Here is a 21,847-nt window from a genome sequence, read left to right as displayed (position 1 = left end):
CACAGTTTAAATGAGGAAACTTTGGGATCTCCACTGGACTTGAGGTTTAGTTCAGTAAGTTAATAATTAAACGTGGAGCCATCAGAAAGATCAGAGTCTACACTGTTAAAATCGGTTAAAAAGTGACAGAAGTTAGTTATATCAAAAGACATTGGTATGCAGACTAAAGGTATTTGATGTTTTGGGTGTTGTGTTGATGGGAAGTGATGTCTCACAATCTTTTTAAAGGGAAAACAGGAAATTGCTCACTGTTGATAAAATTTGGGTGGTTGTGTAACAGTTTGTTTATCTGCCTTAAAGCAATGATTCTTCAAAAAGTGCAGAAACGTGAAGACAGGCCACCAACCAAATATATTTCAAATATCATCCCTCAGATTGTTTCTTTGTCCAATTTTTCTGGTCTAGATGTTTGACAAATCCTTTATGTATCTGTATTGATTAACAAGAGGTGACAGAGTGGGATCTTTAGTATATTTGTTAAGTTTCAACACTGTAATCACTGCTATATTCATATTTTAGGGAAGTTTAGAGGTGATAGTTTCATATCTGTCACGTTGTTTAACCTCATTCTGTTGCAGTCTGTGGCTCTCTGCAGAGTGTTGAAGTTATTTGATATGTTTTTAAATGTTGTACTTCTCCTGTTGTGCTGTTTTCAGTGTCGTCTTGTTGCATGGACACATTATGAGACAATAGGCCCCTGGTATGTAGAGATACATAAAAAACAATATTTAGTCCACACTAAAGAATGAGATGAAGAGAGGCTTTCTGACTCCTGTCTACATACAACAGCAAACCTTACACTGTCTCTTGCTGAACAGATTCAAACAGCTTGACTGATGTTACTGTATTTTAGTGAACTGTTACTGTAGCTCAGTATGAAGTCTAGCTGTAATACGAAGGAAAAAGTCAACAAAAACAAATATTGGATCAGGATCGTTTCTAGGATTTGAAAAGATCTGAGGTTAAGCCAAGGTCACCCAGAGTTTCATCTTTGTGGGTAATAACACTGACATTTCTGGCTGTGTGTAATGATACACCCATCTGCCCAGTGAGGCAACAACTACTGTTAATTATTGTTCAATAACATGTTTCTTTAACAATCACAATCAATGATTAGGTCAGTAAAGGCTTTATTGCACACAGTGTTGTCACTACAGAAAATATTGTGTTTTGCATTTAAGCAGCAAAACAGAAAACTGAAATTATGAACTTGACATGCCAGAGGAAACTCTGCTTGAATATTTTACCATTGTATGCTACTTAAAATAATACTAGTAATACATTTAATTTAGATTTCTCTTTATTATCAGAATATTCTTGTGAAATTTATCTTGCATCCCAAGACATACACTGTTTCACATAAATAACAAAACACAACATTTAACCAAACAAAACAAATACAGCGACATATGTTACATCAGACCTTACGAATAAGTGGCTGCAGTGCATCAATTCAGTCACTCCCTTTAACATTCAGTGTTTAGTCCACATGGGAACACTGAGGTCTACTTAGAAAGTGAACCCTGATTTAACAGTTTGACAGACTGAGGAACAAAAGGCCCCCTTTACACCTTGATTAAAATGTGTTTTGGGTGATTGGATTGCAATCAGATAGTGCTTGACCACATGAAAGTACAGGTGTAAATGCACCCAGGACGCATTGAGGACGGATTGTGATCCGATCGGCCAAACCACCTCTGGAGGTGGTCAGGGTCGCATTGTGACCATATTGAACACAAGTGTAGATGCAATTGTGTTGTCAATTCACATACAACAACTAGATGGGTGGAAATATGTACTCACTTGTGACTGTTCAAAACCAAGCTAGCAGCCATTAGCCAGTTAGCGAGCTAAGCTACTAGAAAGAAGGAGAGGCAAGGAACTCGGGAGTACACAAAAAATGTAACATCCTTTGGATTTTTGCAGAACATCTGGCCTGGGTCCTTCACATAGGCCCCCTTTACACCTTATCTAACCTGATTACATTCACACCTGGTATTAATATGTGTCTCCAGTGTCCACATTGAGATCTGATTGCTCTGTCCAGCTCAAACAAAAGAAAAAAGAAAAAAGATGATAGTCATCTGTGAAGCTATTGTATGGACTTTTTGTGCCCATGTAGTTTTTGTATGTGAATTGACAATGCAGTTGCATTTATATTTGTGTTCAACGTGGTAACAATGCGTCCCTGACCACCTCCGGAGGTGGTTTGGCCGATCGGAACATTTGCATTTACACCTGTACTTTCATGTTGTCAAGCACTATCCAATTGCAATCCAATCACCCAAAACGCTAAGTGTAAAGGGAGTCATTTAATGTTTAGAGGAGCAGGTGTTCAAAGTTAAAAAGGGGCACATGGATCAAGATTTTAAAACATCATACACTGACATAATTTTCATTATAACCTGTTGAAATATAGCAGCCCATATCATGGAATCTTACAACAAACCGCATCATACTATATCATTGTCACCTACCTGATGAAATCGGAGGGAGACTATATTCACTCTCTATTGTGTGTGTGTGTGTGTGTGTGTGTGTGTGTGTGTGTGTGTGTTCTGTTGGCACCCATTAAACATCACACAGCCAAAGGCAACATTTTCTGCAGGCTGGACGTGACAAAATATTTACCAGCAACATAATTAATCTAGGTAAGTTCTTTGCCAATTTTCCTGCTTTGAATTTGTTCATGTCTCTCCATCATCAAAATATTACTTGAAGCCTTGGGTTAATCCTGCCGTTCATTTACCCTTACAATAACAAAACCTCGGTCTTCACAGTTTATTATCCATACTGTGGTCATTATGATTCTCAGCTCTCAGTGTGCTTTGTCCAGCCTGGCTGTGTGAAGTTTAATAGATGCCAAGAGCACCTATCATTGAACGAATCAAAGTCCCCCTCCAATTTCATCAGGTAGGGGACAATGATGTAGTATGATTCAGTTTGTTGTAAAACTCCATGATACATTCTGTTTATTTTTATGGGTTGCCATAATTCAACAGGTTATGCTGTAAATTATGTGGGTGTATGATGTTTTAAAATCTTGGTCCATGTGCCCATTTTTAACGTTCAGCCTCTTCCCCCTCTAAAAGTTTCTGCACAGCCCTGACCTGGGCTGCTTCTATGTGTTTCCCTTTCCTGCTTAAATTTTTTTCTTTAAATCTTGAATCAGTTGCACCTTCTTCCTTCTTGAATCAGTTCTTTACTCTCTCCTTGTTTTTCTTTAAACACCATTAACATTATATCCCGCGATTCGTCCTCACTTCCATCTCCTCTCTCCTGATTCCTCTACTCACTCTGGAAATGTAAAAATAAAAAAGCCTTTCTTTTAAAAGTCTGAGTGAGCATGAAGCAGAATTTTAACCTGTATGGTGTAAATTACCATAATTGTGGACAAACAACACACTGTGAATGCATCAGCCGCAGCACTAAACTAGATGGTTAAAACAACACTACAGCAACAACACAGGCCTGAGGGTGCAGGGGGTCTCCCACTCCCTGTGCTTATCCCACAGCTTGTGAACCAATGCCTTAGCTTGTGTGGTGTAAGGTAGGATAAAGCCAAGAGGATTGTATTGTGATGCAAGTACCTTTTACACAATTCTCATGGTTTGAACTTCATAATGGACTGGGTGATGCTCGTACCCTAAAATATCAGCTTGGCAGAGCCAGCGAAGGCTGAGGATCAATTCTGGGGCATCTGCTTTGTCTTATGAAAGCCACAACTCAAAGCTGTCTGACTTGGCTTCCTTGGGAAGATGTTTGACCACACAGGGCACGTGACTAGCCCACTGTCGTAGATCAAACCCATCTCAGCAGCTGGCGTAGTTTGTCGACAAGCAAACTACTTCTTGGGCTGTTGGGTGGCTTAGGAGGCAGTTGTCCACGTAGAAACATTTTTCTATCGAGAACCGCACATCTTCTCCCAAGTGACTATGGTCTGTGATATGCTTCTGCAAACGCTGCACAGCATGACTACATGTCATGCCAAACAGGAATATCTGCGACTCGTAGATATTTAGGGGTTGTCTTCCCTGTCACCTCTTGCCTCTTGCCCGGTCTTCGGGCAAGAGGTGAACCTGGTGGAACTTATTATTATTATTATTATTATTATTATTATTATTATTATTATTATTATTATTATCATTATTGTTGTTGTTGTTGTTATTTTAAAATTAAAAAATTGGTAAAAGGATTGTGCAAGAAGCTTTTTTACATTCAATAAAAAACAAAATATTACAGAGGAAAAATAAATTAAAATATAAATAAAGGGGTACAGATTAATATTGAAGACGTCAATTTTAAAAATTGTTTCGGTTTCTGTTGCTTTTTTTTTTTTTTTTACCGTTTACGCTTTAAAACTGCGCACTTTACGTAACTTACGTACAGCAGAACATTTCCTGCGTATGTTGCTGTAGTTAGTAATGGCGGAGCTCAAAGAGGCAGACGCTGCTCAGCTTCACCAGGAGGACGTCGATATCAAACGTAAGTAAACTACACCCATTTGTCGTTTGCTCACTGATTTCAGGACCGTGAAGAAGACAATAAATCGTAGTTTGGGCATAATCAGCGCTGTGCTACGAATTCACAGAGAATTTGAGTTTATAACTGCTGAACTAAACGAGGGCCTCACCACGGAGCTCCGCCATAGGACCTAAATAGTCAACAACAACAGCGACAAAAGGGCTGAAGCTAATATTAGCCGAGCCGTTGTCGCCACCAGCTGCCTGCTATAGTATAGTTTTCTTTACAGGCTTTGTCAGAATGTAAAATAAGCGGTGTATTGTAGTTTTGGTTTACACGGTCTCTTCACGGAGCTGCACTACAGGACCGCAGAGCTGTCCGGTTATTAACGGTTTTATGTTCACGGAGCCGTTGGATCGATATCAAGTCTGGATTATAAACCGGGCAACTACCCAGGAGCCCCAGCAGCCTCAGATTTCCTCCAAATCATCTTAGTCCACACAGTGGTGGAAAGTAACTAAGTACATTTACTCAAGTACTGTACTTAAGTACCATGTTGAGCTACTTTACTTGAGTATTTCCATGTGATGCTACTTTATACTTCCACTCCACTACATTTCAGAGGGAAATATTGTACTTTCTACTCCACTACATTTATTTGACAGCTTTAGTTACTTTTCAGATGAAGATTTGACACAATGGATAATATAACAAGCTTTTAAAATACAACACATTGTTAAAGATGAAACCAGTGGTTTCCAACCTTTTTGGCTTTTTGATGTCTTACAAAAAGCAGTGTGTAGTCGGGGTCACATTTCACATGTCTATGAGTTGTTAACAGCTCCACCAAATAGTGATTTTTCCCTCTAAACTTCTCACATGCTTTCATTTCATTAAATGTTCAAATGATCCAATATTTCAGCAAAAAATCAAAGATTAGAGAAAAAGTCCAAAAAACTGAAAACAGATTTGTGTATCAGAACTTTGTTTTTTCTTCTTTCCTCTCCCATTAATCATCTCACCACCCCTCAGATTTATCTGGTGACCCTTTGGAGGAGCCCGACCCCTAGGTTGGGAACCACTGGAATTAACTAGCTAACTGTATATAAAGTAGTTGAAACTAGCTTCACCTCCAGCAGCTACAACAGTAACATGCTGCTCTAACACTGATGCTTCACTATTAATAATCTAATGATGTCATATATAATAATATATCAGTCAGAGGGACCAAACCACTACTTTTACTGCAATACTTTAACTACATCAAGCTCATAATACTTATGTACTTTTACTGTAGAATGATCTTTATGCAGGACTTTTACTTGTAATGGAGTATTTTTACATTGCTGTATTAGTTATTTTACTTAAGTAAAGGATATGAGTACTTCTTCTAGCACTGGGTCTTCATAATCTGATTAATCTCACCCTTAAATCTTAATCTGAACTCTTAATCAATTAGGTGTTTGATAGATACACAGACTTCAGTAACCTCAAAGGGAAATTAAAGTGTTACAGCAGCCAGTTGACATAAATCAAAATAGAAAAACAATGAGGTCAGTAAAATAATCGTCTTTGTGTACTTCTGTATTTCAAGTTGCCCCTTTAGGGTGGAATAATGTTCTTACGTCTCTGTCTCTGCAGGCGGTGACGGTGGAGACGTTCCTTCAGCTGGTGATCAAGTTGCAGACCAGACGGTGAAGAATGAAGCTGCTGCAGACGTTGATACCAAACCCTCCACCACCACTGGTACATTTTTTCTTTTTTTTTTAAAGAATATATTTATTACATAACAGCTCAGACGTGACATTCCAAATAAAATGAGTAGGTAAGAGTAAGAAATAAAAATAATGGGAATAATATCCTCCAACCCTCGACCAGCCTACAGCAGAGAAAGACAATATGAAGAGAAAAAAGAGATAAATATATGAGCAAATAGCAAGGTTTTTCTCTGTAATATGGAAGATGACAGCGTGGGTCCAATATATTTTAGTTTGGGTCCCAAACTTTATAGAAAGCATCCACTGAGGGGTGATGTATTCATTAAGGATAAACTCCATTATAAGATTGCGTCAGGACTTTTTCATTGGAGCAGCATCCTTGATCCTAAATAGCAAAATATTCTTCCTGGCGGCAAAAGTCAATAAATTGAATAGAAGTCTTGTGTTTAATATTTATAATATGACCATCTGGAAGACCAAGTAGGAGGCAAGTAGCGTCTAACGCTATTGGAGCAGCAAAAATAACACACAGTTCATCCATAATACCACACAAATAGCTTTGTAGCTTCACACACATGACCAGAAACTGTGAATGTAATCACCAGTCTGAGAGTTACAATTACAGCAGAGTGGAGACACATTAGCATTGTTTTTTTGAGCAGGTGATATATATATATGTGTGTGGTGTATAATTCTAAACTGAGTAGATTTACTTTGATTACAGATAAATATTTCCATAGCATGGATCCTGCCAGTCTGGGTCGTCAATAGTCGACTGGTAATTTAATAACAGCAGTTTGTGTTTTATATTGATCATTGGACATCAGTGATAAGTTTACTTTATTGAACTGTCAATTTCATGACAGGGTCGTGGACTAAAACTTAACATCTTTAACAAGTTTTTTTTTTTTTTAAATAACTTGAAAAAAAAAAAATATTTTTTGCTTTTCTTTGCTGCCAACAGAGAGACACATCTCCATCCAAACTAAACTGGAGGGCCTGGAGCTGCTGGTCGACCTCAATGGTGGTGAGTGGAAAATCAATCAATCAATCAATCAAACTTTATTCATATAGCACCTTTCATACAAGTCGAATTCAACGCACAGGATGGTTAATATGGACGATGAGACTAATGCACATAAGATCAAGGTGATTTGTAAAATGTAAATAAAATAAATAAATACATAAATAATAGGTTAGAAAGAAAAAAGATTGAATAAAATCTACTTTAAAAGAATGAATTTAATAAGATGACAGTAAATGGTGAGAGAAGTTAAAATAATGAAAGAAAATACAAACAATAAAAGTCAAATTTAAATTTTAAAACACTAGATTACAATAAAACTGTAAAAATAAATTACATAATAATAATAAAACTATAAAATTATGAGACACTACATGAAAGTCAGGATAAACAGATGGGTTTTTAGTCTACGTTTAAAAAAAAGATATGAATATTTTCAGTTCCTCTCAGATCCTCTGGAAGGTAAAAAAAATAGGCGTAATGGTTGAAAGCAGCAGCATCACTGAAGGGTTTCATTCTGCTTTTTATGCTAAAAACAGAAGAACCAGATGATCTGAGGGGCCCGCTGGTTCATAAATAAATAAAAAACCTTTCTGATAGATAGTCTGATGCAACACTATGTAGGTCTTATAAACTAATAAACTATCAACCAGTGTAAAAACTTGTAATAGCCTGCTAGTTATGAAAGTGCGCATTAGTCTCTCTGTCCTGCTTAATAATTGAAATATAATAAGAGGAAATGGGAATGAAGGGACATTTTGAGATTGATTGTGGTTTGGTTTTATTCTGTCATCAAACAACCAACATAAAAAGAGATGAACGTGCACTAAAACGAACCAAATAAACCAAACTTTAAATGGCTTAATGAACAAGCGAAGTGCTCACACGGCATAAAAGTTCTGTGTTTGTGTTTTTTTTTTGTGTGTGTGTTTTCACCCTCCAGCGGGGCGTAAGTCTTGTCCTCTGTGTCCTGAGGAGAAGTTTAAAGCCTGCTACAGCCACAAGCTCCGCCGACACCTGCAGAACCTCCACTGGAAGGTCTTCGTAGAGTTTGAAGGTAAGAAAGTGAAGCACAGGTGGAGGCTGCGTCCAAACACCTGGAAGACTGTTCCTGTCATATGAGACGACTGACTAGGGCTGCAACTACAATGATTATTCTCACTATCTGCTGATTATTTTCTCGATTAATTGTTTGATACATAGAAAGTTACAAAACAAGAAAAATTGCCATCATAAATTCCTAAAGGTGTCCAAAACCCAAATATATTCAATTTACTGTCCAACCAACCATTCATTTATTTACAGGTCCCTCTATTTTATACTAATTTCCTGGAGATTTTCAGTGTAATATCCTGATATGTAATGGTTTTACAAATTTTAGCATATTAGATTCTTTTTTAAACACTCTTTAATGAGTGCATTTCTCCTTTCATGCCAAATTACATAAACCTTTTTTAAAAATGAAGAATTTCTGGAAAACATTTGGAAAATTAAGAACTATATATGAATCCAAATTTGCACCAAAATGTCCTGAAAATTGACCATTTCCTACCTGCAAATTACATAGAAATTTTATAAATTTTCGATTAATTGTTTGATATATAAAAAGTTACAAAACAATGAAAAATTCTGATCACAAATTCCTAAAAGTGTTCATATTACTTGTTTTGTCCAAAACCCAAATATATTCAATTTACTGTCCAACCAACCATTCCTTTATTTACAGGTCCCTCTATCTTATACTAGTTTCCTAGAGATTTTCAGTGTAATATCCCGATATGTAACAGTTTTACAAATCTTACCATGTTAGATTCTTTCTTAAACACTCTATAATTAGTGCATTTCTCCTTTTATGTCAAATTACATAACCCTTTTTAAAAATGAAGAATTTCTGGAAAAAATTTGGAAAATTAAGAACTATATATGAATCCAAATTTGCACCAAAATGTCCTGAAAATACCTGAAAATTACGTAGACATGTTCCAGGGAACAAGTATAAAATCAAGGGACCTGTAAAATAAAGTGTTACCAAATACATGACACATGTCCACATACTTTTGGCCACATATGCCACATAATCAGGCTGTATCTGAAGACACTCATCAAATCTACATTCATACAGTTTAATTAGTATATTTACCTTCTTCTTCTTGTTGATCTTTGACCTTTAACAGGCCAGAGGATGTGCATCTGCCACCTGCCCTGCAGAAACCTGAAGCCCAGCCTCAGCGGAGATCAGGTGAGACATCAAACACACAGACAGTCTGCAGCTCATGTTACTGTCAGTTTGGAACAGCAGCTTCAGGCTGTAAAATGTCCTGAAAATTAACCGTTTAATACCTGCAGATTACTCAGAAAATTTCCAGGAAATAAATATAAAATTAAGGGACCTAAATAAAGTGTTAATTACTCAGACTATGTTGAAACTCAAGTAAATATTCATGTATTATTGAAAAACCTCCCTGTAATTTTTAATCACAGTGAAAAACTTAATTCAGATTGTATCTCTCTAATTCAGCTTTAACTTTTATGTGCATATATTGCTTTTTATTGCTTTAAAATTTTTTTAATATTATGTGTTCGTATTTTCTTTTATATTTGCTGATTATCTTTATTGTTTCTTATACTTTATATTGTAATCAGGTCGTTCATGTAAGAGAGAGCTTGCTCTCAGCGGTCTAACCTGTCTAAATAAAGGTTTGAATGAATGAATTCATTATTTGGCAACTAATAGATCAATCATTGCAGCTCTAGTTACAAAAAAAATAATAATAAAAAATAATTCAATCAACTAGAAGATTACAACACTTCCTCTATTTTCTTCATGATTTCTCCTAAATTAAATCATCCTAACCAGGAAACTTGATAAGATATTACAGTTAAATTGCTTTAGGAAACTACAGGAATCTGTGTTCCTGCCATGGAGAAGTATTGTAGCTGCAGTTCTTTAGTTTTTTTTCTCTTTCATGCCTAAACATAGTTTCCATCGTGATCTTTTTTTCTTTTTTCTTTTTTTTTTTTATATGATCCCCTCCAGGCGTCAGGCAGACACGTGGCTCACTATCACTGTGTGGTGTGTTCGGTCACCATCGCCCGTAAGACCGACATGATCAGCCACCTGAAACGCCACGTCAACAAAGGAGAGACTGAGGCCAGCTACAGCGGGAGCTCAGATGTACCGTTTGAGGAGCCGGGTAATAAACACTGACATCTCAGCACACATGTGCTCCGGCAGCAAGAAGCTGGACGGTTCATTAAAGGGCTACTTCAGCTATTTAGTCAAATCCTACAGCTCACATAATCAGACTAGATGTTGTCTGGAACTAGAGCTGCAACAATTAGTTGATTGATCGATTAGTCGATCAACAGAAAACTATTTTAATAATGGAATAATTGTTGTTTTTAAAGGAAAAATACAATAAAAGTTGCTAGTTGCAACATCTTGAACATGAGGATTTGAAGCTTTTCTGTTGTACATGATAGAAAACGGAATATCTTTGGCTTTTGGACTCTTCTGATCAGACAAAACAAGACATTTGAACGTCACCATGAGCTCTACGAAATATTTTTTTTGACATTTTATGGAAAAAATGATTAATCAAGAAAATAATCGGCAGATTAAGCAATAATGAAATTAATCTTTAGTTGCAGCCCTCTCTAAAACTTTGGTTACCTTAATTTATTGAATATTCATTTGTATAGGGACGTGTATATAGCATGAACTAATGGCACATACCACAGCATTTATAGCCTAAGATAGTTTGCGATGCATGTCCCTAGATGAGCCTTTTAAAACACATAAAACTCAACAGTAAAATACATATGGAACTGCACAAGACTCAACAAAACACACATTTAACCACAATTCTCAACAAAAAAGTACAGAATAGCACAAGAAGCAAACAGTGATACCATAAAAGTATCATAAAACCATAAGCACCATATCACTCATGACTACATGACTGATCCCTCTTTTAAAAACTGTTTCAATCTGAGTTTAAAATGATTCCACATGTTGATCCTTCGGAACAGAAAAAGCCGTCTGTCCGAGGGAGGATTTATTAAAAGGGCTTACAATTCCCAGCAGACGCACCTCGTGTTACCGAGCCAGAATACCTGAGAGGAACCACCGGGTCACCTGTTTTATGTCGAAGCTGCTATTAAAAAGCTTTTACTACATTCATGTGCTCCAGATCTCCTCATCCAGACCCTTCCTCAGTTCTGCCTCCGTCTGTTGAGGCACCAGTTTGAGCTCAAAGTTTGGCTAACGCATAGACATCCCCAGGCGACAACATTTCATTTCTTTATTTGGAAGGACAACACACATTAAACGCACAATATGTAATTTCAGCCGCTAGGGGTCTCTCAATCAAAACAATAACAAAAGACAGAGTGTGATGACGGTGTGAAGTAGCAAGGGATCATGAGAGTTGTTGTCTTCATTGTTAAATAACCAGCTTCACCGGTATAGTGACGATCCTTCAATGTGCTTAAATATGTCTGATGTGTCAACAGCTCCGTCCGGTCAGGCGTACGAAATCATGAAAGAACTGGGAACCAACGTCCAGCTCCTCCCGAACCACACCACGCCACAGAAGAGCGACACCTACTTCAACCGCAAGATGAAGATCAACAGGTCAGCAGCAGCAGAAGCACCCACGTTCATGATGAAACAAGACATATTTCTGCTTTATGAATTTATCTTTAACACTGACTCAACATACATTGAGGGTTTTTTTGTGTGTGTGTGTTTCAGGCAGCTGGTGTTTTGTTCGCTGGCTGTTCTGGCTGAAGAGAGAAACCCGTTGGAGTGTCTGGATGCTTTTGGAGCCACAGGTGGGACAGTAAACATCTACTGTAATCCTGCAAACTGTTAATACCTGTAAAGCTGCAACGATTAGTCAATTATTCAGTCGACAGAACATAAATTTGCAACTATTTTGAGAACCAAATAATCATTTCAGTCATTTTTTTTAAAGCTAAATTCTTCTCAGATGTGAAGATTTGATGCTTTTTGTTGTCATGCATGATAGTAAACTAAATATTTTTGGGGTTTTGGATTGTTGGTTAAAGAAAACAAGACGTCTGAGGAGTCAGTTGGGCTGTGGGAAATTTTACAATTTTCTGACATTTTATGAACAATTAATGCACAATTAACTGGTAGATTAATCGATAATGAGAAGTTAGTTGCTGGAATTAGTAACTGTAATGCAATTACAGATCTTCAAATTAAAAATCCTTTACACTAAAGTAATCACATTATTGCCCGACACTGGTGACAAAGCAACATTATCATTCATCTTGAGTCGTGTTTCTGTCCACCAGGTGGATGTAAGTCCAATATTCACTCTCTTTTAGCTCTGTTTTTACTCTCTACCAACTCCTGAGGGAAATATCTGGCTCTTTAGCTGCTAAATGCTCCACTATGTTCACCAGCTAGTCTACAGCTAACTGTGTCTGTTTGCCATTTGGTGCTGAGCAGGTAGTGTACAGTGGCTTTTTACAGCTTTTTCTCTGAAAACAGCTGCCTGCTGTGGCCCAAAACGACTCAGTGAGAGCACTTAGAGTGAACCAAAACAGTAAAGCTGCAGCTGGACAGATAAACAATTAGCTGAAACTCACTATAAAGCTCCGTAAAGCCGAGAGGAGCTGCAGAGTCACTGATTCTGAATTCTCTTTAACACATTACACATACATTGATATTATAAAGATATTAGTTGTAGCTGCTTAAAGCTTTGAAGAATCTAAGAATGAATGTCGTGTTCAGACAAATGTTTCTTTGTAGTGAAGATAAAGTTGTAGAAAGTCTAAACATTTAACGCTCTCAGACTCACACACTCCTTCTTCTTCTTCTCTGTCTCTCAGGGATTATGGGCCTCCAGTGGGCGAAGCACCTTCGTAACGCAGTCAAAGTGACCATAACGGATATCAGCGACACGTGCGTCAAAATGATCAAAGAGAACTGTCAGCTCAACCACATCCGAGTGGACGGAAGTTCACGAGGCCCCCGGGGGCCCGACGGGGCCGGCGGAGAAGTAGAGGGGGTACCCATCGCTACAGTGGAGGTTGCCAAGATGGACGCTAACGTCATCATGCATCTGCGGCCCTTTGACTACATGTGAGTGGGAAGATTTGATCAAGCTTATTATTCTGATTATTTAAAGTCCTTTATCAATACTTTCTGACACTAGTTGAGTGAAGAAGAGTACATTACATTATAGTGATAATTTAGCCTTTAGTGTGTAATATTTGTTAAACTGCACCATCTAACTGAAAAATAGATACATTACAGTCTAGAAAAAAACACAAACATTCAAAATAGAATTAGAAAATAAAGAAAAACCTCACATTTATCATATTTTAAGGATATCTTGGAATTTTCTGTATTTTCTTTAAACAATATTCAGGCACCCAAATGAACATTAAACAGGTTTTTCTTGCTGTAATCATTCTATATTGGCCATGAAAAAAAATCCTTCCTACAGCTTTCAGCGTCAGTGACGCTGAAAGCTGAAGGGTTTTTTTGATGAGCAACAAAATCCACAGTCTGTGTTTTGCGCAAAAATGTTTTTTTAATTTTTTTAATTTAATCTGAAGATAGTATGAGTCTTCAGCCATCTGAGTTAGACAAATAAAGTGAATTTCTTCCACAGTTACTGTCATTTTAATGCCAAATTTCCTCTTTTTGTTACCGCTCTTCAACTGCAGCTCAACAGAGAAACACAAAGGGGGATTTTTGTAACTAGAAAGACTGTAACGTTGAAAGATATCTACTTGATTTGACTCATTTGGACGCTGAACCTTCATGTTAGCTTCAGATAAACTTTTAAATACATTTCTTGTACAGAAGGAGGACTGTGGATTTTGTCCCCCATCACTTCCATTGTAAGGTCATTATGAAGGAATCTTCTAATGGTCAGTATGAACAGGAGGAATGATAACAGCAAGAAAAACAGCTTTAATGTTCATATAGGCTCCTGACTGTTGACTTAATAAATTGTGAACTCGTCCTTAAAAGTCAGACACAGTTGTTAGTGGCTTGTTTTCTGTTCTCGTGTCATTTTCTCACCCTATGATCCCTTTTATTAAGGTGGATGCATGATGGGGTTTTTAAAACTTGCGTAACAAAAAAAAAAAAACATCGTAAATACTGTATATGCTGTTAATTTAATCACTTTATCTCTTTCAGTCACTTGGATCCGTTTGGTACCGCTGTGAACTACCTGGACGCTGCCTTCAGGAACGTCCGGAACATGGGAATCATCTCTGTGACATCTACAGACACGGGCTCGCTCTACTCCAAGTCACCCAACGTCACCCTGCGTCACTACGGCTGCCACATCGTACGCACAGAGTACTACAGAGAGTTGGCCGCACGCATGGTGGTCGCCACCGTGGCCAGGTAGACGTGTTATTATGTCTGTTCTAAATGTGATACTTAAAACTGGAGAAAGAACCATCCTGACTTCTCGCTGTCTGTACTCTCCAGAGCGGCAGCCCGATGTAACAAAGGCATCGAGGTGCTGCTGGCGGTGGCGGTGGAGCATTTCGTCCTGGTGGTGGTGAGAGTCATCAGAGGTCCCACGCCGGCAGACGAGTCCACCAAGAAGTTACGGAAACTGGTTCACTGTCAGTGGTGCGAGGAGAGAGTCTTCCTCAAACTAGGAAACATGGTGGACGGTGAGTTCGACAAGAGCGGTGTCCGTTATAGAAACTTCACATCTGCACAGAGGAAGCACGCTCGATGTGATACTGCAGCATATTTTTTAAAAGGTTCTACATATGACATTCAGCCCCACTAGATGTCGCACTAACACCAGCATCTCAGACCAAAACAAATGTGTGTTTCCTTTACTCAGTAAAGTTCGAAAAAAAAAAAAAGAAAGCACCATCTGAGCACAACAGCTCATTAAACTCAGATCAAACGGTCAAACTAGGCAGAGCTGATCAAACATGGATCAAGATTCTGTTACTGTGTGGCTTATTTTATGCCTCAAATGTTTGCAGAAACATATTTTACTGGACTGTTTCGCTGGAAGTTGAGAAAGTTTGTGAAGCTGCCGCCATGTTGGAAATGGACACGGTGGACATGGAGGGACTCAGGCCCTGTTTACACTGGTATTAACATACGTCTCCACATGCGTCATGAGTGACCACTTGTGATCGGATCTCACTTCCCAGCTCTATATGCAAATAAACAAGGACATCATTTCTGTTTTCAAAGACCAAATTCGTTGGTTATTCGGATCTCAATCCGTCCTCAATGCGTCTTGGGTGCGTTTACACCTGTATTTAGAGCTGTCCACTTGTGATCGGATCACCCAAGACGGATTTTAATACCAGGTGTAAACATGGCCTCACATGCACTAACATGCACACTCACATGCACTAACATGCATGCGCATGTGGCTACCAAAACAAAGAGCAGAGAGGCTCGGATAACAACAGACGCAGGGGGAGTCATGACTTCATTCTCTGCTCAGGACGCCATTACTCCACTATATCATAGCAAATAGTTGTTTGCTGACATCCAGTGAGGCTGAATGTTGTTTATTGCACCTTAATGTAAAGGAATGTGTGTTTTTACTGACGGTTTTTTATAGCATCAACTAAAAGGAGAAAGACATTCAGGAAGCTTCCATCATGAACGATCACTTCATTTTATATCAAAATCACAATTTGAGTACAATTTCTTTTTTTTTTTTAAACAGTTTTTATTGTGTTTTTAACAATCGAAACTTAGAAAACTCTTCATGACAGGTCGTATAAAATATAACAGAAAGAAATATAAATTCCTAAGAATGTCATACAATACAATTATACAATAAAAAGAGATTTTAAGCCAGACCAAAAAGAGAAAATGATTTTTTTTTTTTTTAAAGTAAATAACAATAATACTGAATAAGACAGATAAATAAAAAGGGTCTATAACATTTGTCAATAAATGGTCTATCTGTATTCTCTTCCTATAATCAAGAGGAATTAATAAGAGTAAACTAGTAATTAGTAGTAAAGATTGTGGTGATTTATAAAAGGGGATCTACCCTCTTGTTTTTAATCTTAAGAGCCATGATTTCAATTTCTAACTTCCATTATTGACATTGGACTTCATGCAAGAGCATTTTTCTATTTTCTCCTAAATCTCTGAGGTTTGTTTGTATCCGAGTCGGACTCGTTCCTGAGATTCCATCATCATTAGCATCACAGACAGACGCCCCCCTAAAATGTCGACCTGCTCCGCTCGGCGAGTTTCATTCACAAAAATGTTCCCAGAAAAGAGTGAAAAGAAGAATTTTGCTGCTGTCAGAAACCAGCAGTGTCAGCAGCCGTATTAGAGGAGCTGAAACAATTTGTTTGTACGACTGGTTCCTGCATGTGTTTAAGCTATAAAAAAAAGTTTTATGTTTAGTCATCAACCGTTTTGGCTTCTCAGCTGACAAAAAAAAAAAATACAGTCAAAGGCAGAGTTTTGGCTTCTTAACTCTTCTTCTCAGCTGTAACTAACTAAGATTATTCAGTGAGCCAGCTGAACTACAAACGTCTAATCAGTTTCTCTTTGCCTGCCGTTCTGTAATGCTCTTCTGCAGAGATGGAGAAAGCTGCAGTAACTGTGGAAAGTAAATTATGTTGTGATCCTTGTGTGTTTCCTCCAGACACGCTGCCCTGTAACTGTCATGGAAGTCTGCCTGGAAAGACGGCGGTGCAGCTGGGACCGTTATGGTAAACCTCTCAATGTCACCTGAAAACTCCTGAAACAGATGAAAAGTCTAAAAATAGAGAAGCAACTTTCATATTTTCAGACAATCACTGTCTACAATAAAATTAATAAATCACTGTCAGAAACATCTACTGTATAGTGCTGGAGAAATCAAAATCAATAATAATTAAAAAGTCCATCTTGCCTTCTTTTACAGGCTTTTGAGACAAAGTTAACAAACTTAAAGACGTCAGAATCAGTTCCAGTATTTGAGCGTTTGTACACCAGAATATTTCAGGGCTTTGTTGAGACCTTTCAAGAAATATTAAATCATCATCTTCTTCTTCTTAACAACATCTGTTTTCCTCCTCAATAGCACAGCAGCTCTCAACTGTGCAACTAAAGAACTTGAGCATAAACTAGATGTAACATCTGATTTGAAGTTTGATAAGCGCACATATGTTCTTAATTTTGACTTTGAGATATTTTTTAACTGTTTTTCTTCTAACTTCAGTAAAAAGCTAAAACTGTTAGGGCCGATTAATATACTGATATCGTGATGTGAGACTAGATATCATCTTAAATTTTGGACATCGTAATATTGTGATATGGCATAAGTTCCTTGTTTTAAAGGCTGCACTACAGTAAAGTGACTGTTCTAGCTTTTCTATTATTTCCCTTTATCCACATAGTCATTATACCCACATTACTGTAAATATGTTGTGAAAGCACCAATATATGATCTTTGATTTTGCCCATATCACTCAGCCCTAAGTTAACATCACAACACAAATGATTCCTGTAGATATAAAGCAGATCCACCTCAGTGAACAAATCTCTTTTTGTCACGTGTGATTTACTCTTTACATAAACAAGATGTATTTCAGTGTGGTTATGATCCGTGTGAACACATGTTAGTGTTTGAACATGAGCTGAAAAGTTCGGAAGTGAGGATGCAAACGTGTAAAATGTGCTGCAGATAAACAGAGTTTTGTTGCTTGTTTGTGTTTGAGTGAGAAAAGTATTGAGGACATTTGAAGGCTGTAGTCCAGAGGTCACTAACTGGTGGACCGCAGTCCGGACCCAGAAGCTGTCCCATACGGACCCGGACCTACAGCCAAGACAGAAGGTTATGATTTAAAACCTGACGGGGAGCTTCTATTTTAACTGGCACAGCTTTTGTAGTCTTTACGGTAGACGGTGAAGGTTGAGATGAGATGTGAAACAGAAAAGGGGAAATTCTGAAGTTAAGCAATTTATTTGAACATTTTATTTATTTTCTCTTATTTTCAAATGCAGCCCTATTTTATTTAGTAGATGAGATTATTATTATTATTACGTTAAACATATCGGTGGTCATACAGATATGTTTAGTTCTATGTTACGTGACAATAAATATTGTCTTAAAGTTTCTGAATTGTACTGAATTCATTTGATTTGACAGTCAGGTATTGATAACATGCAGATGTTGATACAACTACAAGGCCACTTAAATATATATCACACTAAATAGTTAAGACGTTATGATATGCCGGACCTTTGCTTCAAGAAATTTTCTCTAACTGGACCTCTTTAAATTTTAGTTGAATACCCCTGCTGTAGTCACTGAACGTTTTCTATGTGAAAACAATGGTTAGGGTTAGGGGGTTATGGTTAGGGTTAGGGCATTAGGGTTAGGGCTAGGGTTAGGGGGTTAGGGTTATGGTTAGGGCATTAAGGTTAGGGTGTTAGAGTTAGGGATTATGGTTAGGGCATTAGGGTTAGGGCTAGGGTTAGGGGGTTAGGGATTATGGTTAGGGCTAGGGCGTTAGGGTTATAGTTAGGGGGTTAGGGGGTTATGGTTAGGGGGTTAGAGTTAGGGTTATGGTTAGGGGGTTAAGGGGTTAGGGTTATGGTTAGGGCATTAGAGTTAGGGCGTTAGGGTTATAGTTAGGGGGTTAGGGTTATGGTTAGGGCATTAGGGTTATGGTTAGGGCATTGGGGTTAGGGGGTTATGGTTAGGGCTAGGGGGTTGGGTTATGGTTAGGATTATGGTTAGGGCATTAGGGTTATGGTTAGGGCATTGGGGTTAGGGGGTTATGGTTAGGGCTAGGGGGTTAGGGTTATGGTTAGGGGGTTAGGATTATGGTTAGGGCATTAGGGTTATGGTTAGGGGGTTAAGGAGTTAGGGTTATGGTTAGGGCATTGGGGTTAGGGGGTTATGGTTAGGGCATTAGGGTTATGGTTAGGGGGTTAAGGAGTTAGGGTTATGGTTAGGGCTAGGGGGTTAGGGTTATGGTTAGGGCATTAGGGTTATGGTTAGGGCATTGGGGTTAGGGGGTTATGGTTAGGGCTAGGGGGTTAGGGTTATGGTTAGGGGGTTAGGATTATGGTTAGGGCATTAGGGTTATGGTTAGGGGGTTAAGGAGTTAGGGTTATGGTTAGGGGGTTGGGGTTAGAGTTATGGTTAGGGCATTAGGGTTAGGGTTATGGTTAGGGGGTTAGGATTATGGTTAGGGCATTAGGGTTATGGTTAAGGGGTTAGGGTTATGGTTAGGGCATTAGGGTTAAGGGGTTAGAGGGTTATGGTTTGTGTCACAGTTTGATCCATAATTGTTGCTGTTGTGTCGACTGTGAGGAGATTAAACGTGTGGACTCAGTGCAGGTAACCAATCATAAAAAACTGTAAAAGCTAGAGAATGATGATAATCCTCACATGTATAGTACAGTTACAGGTGTGTGTGTGTGTGTGTGTGTGCAGGGCCGGCCCTCTGTTTAACACAGGCTTCCTGAGGAGGATGCTGTCAGCGGCGGTGAAACACAGCATGGACGACATCCAGCCGCTCGTCAAATCTCTGATCTGTGAGTCTGAGTGCACGACCCTCAAGTCTTTAGTCCACGGACCGTCTGCTCTCACCAACCAGGGTAAAACCACAACCTCTCCCTCTCTGCTCTGATGTCTGTGACAAAATGACCAAAACCCATGTTGACAGAATGATGTGATGTTCTCTGCAGTGGAGTGTGGAGTCGTCATTAAGACTTTACAGAGCGGAGAGGAGTCAGGACCTGCTGATCAGTCTGGTGAGTCTCATAATTAACTGAGGTTTTGTCTTTGTAGTTCTACTTCTGTCCACTAGATGGCAGAGACTTGACATCGAAGTGAAAACCTAGATTTGATCTTCAACCTCTTAAACTCCTAATTTCACCCTTAAATTTCTTCTTGAGTGTCTTTTAATCCAGGAAACACCCTCTTTACATTGTGTGACAGTTTCTCATATTATGTATTCAATATCTGCTTATTTTTCAATGGCTGCACCATCACATCAAATGGAAATATTCTGTTCATTTCATACACATTTCCCCAAAGTTCACTCTGACATTTTTGGTATCTTTGGAATTATTTGGATCTCCACCTGAATTGAAAGTAAACTTTTGTGGGTTTGAACACAGTCTCTCTGTTAAGAGATAATTTCTTGTTTCTCTGCAGGAAAGAGGAAGAGCGGAGAGGAGTCGGGGAATGTCGTGAAGAAGCTGAAGCCTGATGCGTCTCTGGAACATCCGCCTTTCTACTACAGCATCCACCGCCACAGCATCCGAGGCATGAACATGCCCAAGTGAGTGACCTCTGACCTCTTTGCCTCTGGGTTTCCTCTGGGTGTGTAGCAGTTAGTGAACTGTTTTCCAGTACAGCCCAGTGCTGAAATGTGGCCGTTCATATAAAACTTGTTTTCATCCCAAATTTAAGAAATTCAAAACATGAATTATTAGACAAAATATCCTCACAGTTACACACAGATGTGATTTTAAAGGACAAGTTTTTGCAAGTCTGTCTTAAAACAACAATCAGGCGTCCAAATGGACATTAAAACCTGTTTTTCTTGCTTTAATCATTCCTCTTGTTCATGTGTTCAATGTAAGTGACAAAATCCCCAGTCCTCCTTCTGTGCAAACATGTATTTAAAAGTTTATCTGAAGCAAATATGAAGCTTCAGCGTCCAAATGAGTCAAATCAAGTCGGTATCTCTCAACGTTAGTGTTTTTAGTGCTGACTAAAGCGCTAAATCTCTATAATTTGACTTGATGTTTCTCTGTACAGGTTGAACAAATTCCTCCAGTACCTGACGGAGGCCGGCTTCAGGGTGAGTCGGACGCACTTCGACCCGACGGGGGTTCGGACCGACGCCACGCTGGTGCAGTTTAAATCTGTCCTCACCAAATACAGCGTCCCCAACGCCACCGCCACTCAGACGAGCGTGAGCACAGAGAAAACGGTGTGAGTGACGTAAAAAAAATGAGCAGGACTGAGGTGGACTTGCGTCTCATTTTGACTCCGCCGCTGCCGTTTTCTATCAAGTTCTGACTACTGCACTGATATCTTAAATACCCACCGACTGCTTTCTGTTCAGACAAGCTTTTACTAGAACAAAGTAAAAAAAACTCTTAAATCAGAAACCAAAACTGATGAAGACTTTGACTAAAAAACCAAACTGATCCTGCAGCACAGATGAGCCCATTTTATCCTCTGTTCCTCTATTTATTTTATTTTAGATTGCTCTTGAAAATTTATATGGTACAAGTTTGCCATTTTTTTTTCTTTTTTTTTTTTTAGCTTATTACTTGTATTTTTATGTCTTTCTTGTCTTATAAAACCATAATAAAATCTTTCTGCAAAGCCTGAATCTTGTGGATTTCTGAGGGATGTGATGTCAGAGGGTCACCAAACGAAAACTTAAAATAAAACTATTGTACAAGAGTCAACCATTTGATTTGTATTTTGCAGTCATTGCTTAATTTTCAGTTCTGGCGTAACAGGGCTGCGTCCTCAGTGGCAAATCACTTTTGGGGGGTCAGGTCAGTGGTCCAAAGTGTAACAAGTGGTGCTGAAAGCTCTACTATATGTGGCCGAGACAAACTCTACTCAAGCCTTCTGACTATTTTATTGAATTCTAATTGGTGACAAATTGA

The 21,847-nt window shown here is 38.5% G+C and overlaps 1 protein-coding gene across 1 annotated transcript; it reads left to right on the top strand.

Annotated features, from left to right (window-relative positions):
• Positions 1 to 4,384: 4,384 nt before the first annotated feature.
• Positions 4,385 to 21,554, top strand: trmt1l (tRNA methyltransferase 1-like). The gene is made up of 16 exons (XM_044360659.1): positions 4,385 to 4,485; positions 6,106 to 6,210; positions 7,147 to 7,209; positions 8,150 to 8,263; positions 9,381 to 9,445; positions 10,244 to 10,400; positions 11,722 to 11,842; positions 11,963 to 12,042; positions 13,072 to 13,324; positions 14,396 to 14,608; positions 14,696 to 14,886; positions 16,860 to 16,926; positions 19,644 to 19,807; positions 19,898 to 19,963; positions 20,370 to 20,496; positions 20,979 to 21,554. Exons 1-16 carry the CDS (start codon positions 4,425 to 4,427, stop codon positions 21,157 to 21,159), a joined length of 2,028 nt encoding a protein of 675 aa, XP_044216594.1. The 5' UTR covers positions 4,385 to 4,424; the 3' UTR covers positions 21,160 to 21,554.
• The last annotated feature ends 293 nt before the right edge of the window (positions 21,555 to 21,847 follow it).

The sequence above is a fragment of the Thunnus albacares genome, chromosome 9 (genome assembly GCF_914725855.1).
Source record: "Thunnus albacares chromosome 9, fThuAlb1.1, whole genome shotgun sequence".
NCBI lineage: Eukaryota > Metazoa > Chordata > Actinopteri > Scombriformes > Scombridae > Thunnus > Thunnus albacares.
This window is presented reverse-complemented; position numbering and strand designations above follow the sequence as displayed.

Coding starts and splice junctions, on each gene's coding strand:
- trmt1l (XM_044360659.1), top strand. CDS start 4,425: ATGGCGGAGCTCAAAGAGGCAGACGCTGCTCAGCTTCACCAGGAGGAC. Junction 12,043..13,071: donor GGATGCTTTTGGAGCCACAG/GTGGGACAGTAA, acceptor TCTGTCTCTCAG/GGATTATGGGCCTCCAGTGG. Junction 14,609..14,695: donor GTGGTCGCCACCGTGGCCAG/GTAGACGTGTTA, acceptor TGTACTCTCCAG/AGCGGCAGCCCGATGTAACA.